We start from the raw sequence: 7,290 nt of genomic DNA, 5'->3' as shown, positions 1-7,290 counted from the left end.
ACCTGTTGACTGTAACCTTTGACCTAAAAGGAACCGCCATCTTGTTTGGAGGTCAAACCTTGCCACAGGCAACCGTATGACCTTTAAATGTTAACGTCTCCAGAGAAGTTGCAAAACCTGTTGAATGTAACCTCTGACCTAAAATGGTCGCCATCTTGTTTCAGGTCAAAATATGCTTCCTCTAATTAGTAGAAGGCACGTGTGCCCTGTCCCCTAATCTGAAGGTGTGCCATCTTTTGTTCAAGGCCTACAGAAAAGCTACAAAACCTGTCTACCACATCTTTTGACTTAAAGGCTGTGTAATGCTTGATTTTGTTAATCAATGCTCCTGATATAAATCTTCACATGTCCTTAGAAACGAAGTTCAAGAAGTTAAAACTGATGAAACCTCACAGAAGGGGATTCTGGAATATTTATTTCACTGTGTTCGTCTTTGATATAGAAGAATAGTAGCAGATGCAGGCAGTGTATACGCTGTATACTTACTTCGTATACTATTACACGTACATGACTTGGTTTAGCATTATAAATTAGCTTCCATCTACCAAGTGAAGACCACGTTTCCCTTTCCAGCTTAAATCTCCTATAGCAAACTTATCATACAATTGTGATTTGAAAATCATAGCTTTCTTGAACCTACAAGTTGAGTACAACTCGAGATTATGATACAATCAAAGCAGGTATCTACTATTTACTGTTTTTACTTTTACATGCATCAATATAGAACTTCAGGGCGCCCTTGGACTCTAACTCTCTCATGTAGCTCCACTCTTGCTCTAGCGCTTTCTCGTCGAATCCATCTCCTCCTAGTTCAGGGTCGGTATGGTAGTGTTGGGATACTGCCTTGTCCTTCGTAAAAAAGGGAAAAAATGACTAGTTATTTGACACAATGGCTTCCAAAAATATACACAAAAACTACAGTACTATACTACTATTACTACTACTACTACTATACTACTATTACTACTACTACTACTACTACTACTACTACTACTACTATACTACTATTACTACTACTACTACTACTACTACTACTACTACTACTACTACTACATAATGTACTACTACTACTACTACATTTACTTATACATCTTCTACTAAAAAGTCCTAAAAGTCTTTTCATTTGACCTTTCGACCAAAAATCCAGCTCACAAAGTATGTCTTAGTACTGTAACTACTACTACTACTACTACTACTACTACTACTACTACTACTACTACTACTACTACTACTACTTCTACTACTACTAAAGTTATTAAAAGCATTTTCATTGGAAACCAACCGAAACTCCAGGCCAAAAAAATGATTTCTTCACTGATCCAGGCCGGCCAGCCGGTCAGCGAAGAAATCAATTTTTCGTGAAGTGCCATAGTAGTACCTGGTATTGCTTGAAGGGGAAGAACCCGTAGAGATCCACTTCATCACAGAAGGTCAGCGCCAGGGAATACGCGATGGCACCGTTGCTCGGATTTTCCGGGAAACGTTCAACTAAGCTTCTCCCCAGCCTGAAGGTAACCACGAGAAAGAAAAAATTAAATGTATAATTATCATAATATCAAGTAGGAAATCAAATAATTATAAAAACTCACATAACTGTACGAAAACTTTTAAATCACTTTTTAAACACTTAAAAAGTGTTGTCACTTTACCTACGTTTGTGTAGATCAGTAATATAGGTAAAGTAAAAACTGTTGAAAAAAATTCCCTTTAAAATAGAATGTTTTTGTCAGATATCGTTGTTTGGTGCTATTGACCCATGCATACGTATTGCGCTTGTTTTGCTACACTTACTCTCTAATTCTTTCTGGAGCACTGGACATGGAATAGAGGAAGTTCACGACGTTTTTGTGTGCGCTGACATATTTCTTGACGTAAGTAATCTTCTTATAAGGTCTGCGGGCTGTTTGGGACTCCAATTCCACCAAGGCTTCGGGATGGTAGAGGTACGCTTTGTCAAGATCATCCACCCGTTTTAACACAAAGCATTCCTGTTTGTCTTTAATACATTTGTAGATAACACTCAAGACGTGGCGCCCGACAACCATAAGATTTGTCTTCTCGCCAACGTCTTTTTCGTAATCTTTCAGATTAGGAAAGTTAATCCGGATGACGAAGTCGTGATCGTCAATGGCTTTACCGCAGCCGGATTTGGAGAGAATACCGCTGTTGCCCACGACTGCGCATGTCCGTTGCCGTTTGATGGCATTGTCGCGATTGCAGCCATCGATGTACTGAGTACCGTTAAAACATCTTTTAATGTCCTTCTCAAAGTAATTAAAGTCCACGAGGTCCAGTCCGGATGGCATCTTTGAGGATATCAAAGATCTGTGGAAGAAATAGCAGATTTTCAGTTGACTTGGATAGTGTTCTGTGATGTTGAAATAGACTCTAAAATCCAACATGGCGGCGCCCATAGATGACAGTGAAATCAAAACAGGTTCTCTACTATACTATTGTGAACCTGTAATTTATCATGGGTAAATTATGCCTAAAAAGCTAAAATTTAAAGTTACGTGTTACACTATCGTTTAAAAGGCATACTACTGTAAGCAAACTGGTACTGTAACAACCCAAGGACATCCTTGTTTGTTTGTTTGTTTACTATGATCACCTTGATAAAGTGACACCTCATGTGTAAACTCACCTGAGATCATCATCATTGGTATTGCTGCTAAATGGCTCATCTTCCTTTTTCGCTTTCTTCTTATCTTCCTTTTTCTTTTCGGATTTTTCTTCCTCATCGTGACTAGAAGCATCCTCTTCCTCACTTTTGTCCTTTTCGTGAGCGTCTCCTCTGATATCATAGTCTACGTTTCCACCTTCTTCCTCTGGCTCTTCTTCTTCATCATTTCTCTTTCTCTCCTTCCCTCCTTCATTGCTATCGCTATCTCCTCCGCCAAAAGACTCTCTCATCTCTTCTGAGGTCGGAGGTCCCTTCCCCCATTCAAACTCCACTCCATTTGAGGGTGCCCCGAGTCTGTCATTTTCTAACGGTGCATCGTTGGCCCTCTGTAAGTAAAATACATATCATTATTATAACATTATATTTATTATAATAATAAGTTTATAACATTAAACATTCTATAAATTCATTTGTAAACTCGTGCTCGAAAGGTATTTGCAAGCAAACACCAATATGTAGATAGGTGGAAATATCTATTATTTGTCATTCTTTGGTATATCAACAACTGATGTTGTAGATTATCTTAAATTAGCTCAAAATAATGAATTATTCGCATGTGAATTGAACAATGACAGACGTAGTATAAGGTTAAGCATTATCATGAAAGTATAAAATGCTGTTGACTTTTAGCATCATGAGCCTATGTTTTCTTTGCTCTTTATGATTTTGTATGCTTTTATATACGAAAAGAAGAATGATTGACTCTTAGTGAAAAGGAAATCAACGAGCATTTCTTGGTTACTCTAATGAATTAGTTCTCACCCGAACTAACTTCACCTCTCCGACCTGTGGCACTTCTGGTGGTCTCTCCAATTTTTGCGGGCTCGCTGTGTAGATTGGGACCGGGGGCCTGTGGAAATCATCACATTCATATGAAGAAATTAATAATACCATATGATGCCAAAGGGGACCTCCAAAACCTGAGAGAAATACATTAATTAATTTTCCCTAGTTTGTGTGAGTTTTTTGTGCATATACAGAATAAGCAACAGTTTTTTTAAATTATAAATAAACACGAAATTTGCGACTATTTATGGAGGTATGAGATCCTCGACTTCTTGTTACTTACGCAGACCGAAGTGTGGTTATCAGTCCCATAAAATAGCTCCCAGACAAAGCCACGAAAAACAGGAATGCGTATTGTATCCGATGCACATCCATCCGAAATATAGCACTCCTAGAAAGAATTATAATATCATCATCATAGTTATAAGTTTTAATATTTATGCTAAGCAATTGATAGAATACTTTCAAATTGATATTGCAAATGTACAATTGCTTGTAACTTCAACGAAGCAAACTAGAATTATATTATAAAATCAATTTAATATCGCCATAGATTCATGTACACATACACTATATTTATTACTTTTAAGGAATACAAATTGTTATAACAGTTGAAAGCAATTCAATACGAAAAAAAAATTAAAAATATTCTAAATGTGAAAGTTTATACAGAGTTCACCGTGATTGTATACTAGTATCCCCGGGTTATATAGGGTGTGGAAAAAATTTACTAACCTGTTCTTGCGTAAGGGCGAAGTTTTTGCGGCCAAGACCAAGTCAATTTTCATAATCCTTACAATACACTTAAAATCTTAGAACCACCTTCTTCTGACGTATCGACCAACTCGCTATCTTAAGAAATGACAAGAACATGCTTTGATAAATCATCTTACATGTGGACAGCACAACATAGTGTACAAGATCTTAGTGTAGATACTAGATAGCCTTGAAAGACCGCACGCAAACGACATTTTGTTCATCTGATTGTTTAGATACTAACATTAATTAGTTTTGCTACGTTCTGAGACAAATGCAAATGAGATATCTCTTTGCATGATATTTATTTTCTTATAAGTAAAAGCCATACGTCGACAGTATTTATTAGTTTGTTTGCTTTTATATTTTTATCGTTTGGTTGCCGTCATGAAGGTGACGTGACCTTTTTTGACCCCACGTGTGTCATACACCCCCGGGCTCTGACGTCATCACAAAGCGCCATTGTCGTCTGAAAAGTCGTCTGCAAAAAAATCGTCTGCAAAAAAAACGCCCTCACGGACCATGACGTCACTTGGCAACATATTATGGTCCTTTTTTTGCGAAATTTGATCTTATGGTCTTTTTTTGCGGACATGGCAACTTTAGATAGCTCTTTTCTGTCAAATTTTGACTGAGAAAACCTACACCATACCAACTCTCGACAGCACAATTGTTTTTGATTGACAGCCAAGTAACTTCTATAACTTTCGACCCTGACATCACTGATACGCATTGTGAATTTATCTAAAATTCCTATCATGACAATGCGTATACGCTGACGACGTTTCTTACAAACGTATATTCTCACATATTCATATTGTCTTCTTGGTACGGATAGTGCAATGTACGGTCAACATTTTCCACCTCATTGCCAAATTTCTTTTCACCAAATTTCTCCCAAAGACTTGTGTGACTGTTCCCAGGACACACGCGATTAACTTCCAGCGATTAAGACATTCCCGCATAATTGTGTATAGCCTTCGGCATTGCAAACAAGCCAGAGTTAAGAACGGGTCATTTAATCCGTGACCTCTGTGTCTTTAGCTATAAACTGGTCTAACCGGTCCATGATACGACAATACAATTGTACACTTATGTTGTCAAGGCGTCTGTAAAGATCCAGGAATACCGCTAGATGTCGCTTTTGACCATTGCTGTGTGCATTGCAGTGTACGAGATAGAATAGAGGGGGGCGTAGCAATTTACAAACCATAAGGCCATGTTGATTTGATTATATGGATGGCATCCGCGCGCGCATGAATTTTCGGCCGTTTACAAAAAAAAAAGTTTTCAACCATACTGTAAATCGTACAAAACAGTTGCAAAATGAGCAAAAATATACCATAAGTTACAAAAAAAATTAATAAAAACTATACCAATGTCGTAGAATTCCAAAATCAAACGAAAAAAGACGAAATTGTAAAGAAATTAATTTGAAGACTAGATTATTCGCCAAACCATATTCTGTGCCATTTGCTCAACCCTCATGACCACGTAGATTTCATAATGAAAACAACTTTTTTTTTTCAAAACTTTTTTTTTTATTCGCACGCGCGCATCAGTTTTGGGGCTCCCGGAGGATGTCATCCATATAATCAAATCAACATGGCCTAATGACAAATACTGTATCGTGTATAACATTAAGTATAATATACGTGTCCATACAACGATAGCAAGTTTTTCATCCATGTGTTACGTTATCTGCAATTGAAGCTTAGTAGGGCGAGTGAAGAAAAAAACACCAACCCCCGTTCAAAGCACTGGTCCAAGAGTCAGTGGATCAAAACAACTTTGGCTGATGCAATAAAAAAAATCCCCTTCGCCCAAACCATTACGTATGCTGTTTTGTTTGCCCCCACCCAAGAGCCTAGGAAAGTCGTGTCGACATAAGAGTTCTGCGCAGCAAGCAAAGCATCCATAACTTAGTGGAACTTCAACTTTTCGGTGAGTTATGTTACATATTTGTACATGTGGCAATTCAATATATCCCATGTTAATACCCTGGTACCACGGCAGTCACATTTGTTTGTAAAGCGTCGTACGATCTTGTTGTCGTAATTACGATTCCCAAGGAGTCCATGACAGAATCAACATACGACAAGGATCTAGGACAGCCGTTTTTGTAAGAAGGCAGTCAAATTTTACACGGAAATTGCAGTCCAACTATTCCAAGAATGTTTGCAATCAATCGTGCGACTATCCTACGACGAATAAGTCCGAGTCCTAAGTTCTTGTGCTGATAACATTGACTGCGTAGTTGAAGTGTAAATGGAGCATGACGTTGACACTTAAAGGGTTAAGCTGGTTTTCTCGACATTGACGTCAGGGTAAAAATGGGGGATCTCTAAGTAGATGTATGGCTTCAATTTCTTTTTACCCTTTTTTTGACAATTTTTACGTCTAACAAGTTGTGAAGGTTTGCACTAGATTGCACTTGTTAAGTGCTCTAGCGTTCTTTGTTGACATTGTGCGCCGTGTTTTTCAGCCCACTTTGTCATTCAAGCCGCGTTTATACAATTGAAACCTGTAATCGACACCAGAGTTCCTCTTTTTTTTAAAAGACGCATTGTTCAGGTACCAGCGCAAGGCAAAGCACTTAAATTACCTACAAGAGTACATGCCATATATAGTGGCTATGAGCTTTTGACACGTTATCACATATGAACCCTCTGCCTTTTGCAGGTTTGCTGAAATTTCGTCTTTGATATTCCTATTTGATTAGATTACATGCTATGTAAGCTCTTATGTCATTGTGTACAAGGCCGTTATCATCGCTTGTTAATAAAGGAAACGATGTCGACTGTTATGCCATACAGAATATTGCTGGACATTCACATAAAAGGACCCTCTTTCGAGTGACAACGGATCGGAGGAATGGCTATTCCTGCAGCTAACGAAGACGCGGCTCCCGCCGTCCCTGTCCCGGCCAACGGAGAGGCGGCTCCTGCCATCCATGTCCTAGTCAACTTACATGTAGAGGTGGCTCCTGCTATCCCTGTCCCGGCCGATGGAGAGGCGGCTCCTGCTATCCCTGTCCCGGTCAACGGTGAGGCGGCTCCTGCTAT

General features: G+C 38.6%; 1 protein-coding gene across 1 annotated transcript; it reads right to left on the bottom strand.

The window, feature by feature from the left end:
* Nucleotides 1-400: 400 nt before the first annotated feature.
* On the bottom strand, nt 401-4,426 carry LOC109468407 (beta-galactoside alpha-2,6-sialyltransferase 2-like). Its single transcript, XM_019766658.1, has 7 exons — nt 4,205-4,426; nt 3,753-3,860; nt 3,446-3,533; nt 2,645-3,009; nt 1,792-2,325; nt 1,379-1,505; nt 401-849 (listed from the first exon to the last, which is right to left on the bottom strand). The coding sequence occupies exons 1-7, from the start codon at nt 4,255-4,257 to the stop codon at nt 688-690; spliced, it is 1,437 nt and encodes a 478-aa protein (XP_019622217.1). The 5' UTR covers nt 4,258-4,426; the 3' UTR covers nt 401-687.
* Nucleotides 4,427-7,290: the final 2,864 nt, after the last annotated feature.

This window comes from Branchiostoma belcheri, unplaced genomic scaffold (genome assembly GCF_001625305.1).
Source record: "Branchiostoma belcheri isolate BF01 breed outbred unplaced genomic scaffold, Haploidv18h27 scaffold2, whole genome shotgun sequence".
NCBI classification, from domain to species: Eukaryota; Metazoa; Chordata; class Leptocardii; order Amphioxiformes; family Branchiostomatidae; genus Branchiostoma; species Branchiostoma belcheri.
The sequence above is the reverse complement of the archived record's forward strand: the minus strand, read 5'-3'. Positions and strand labels throughout refer to the sequence as shown.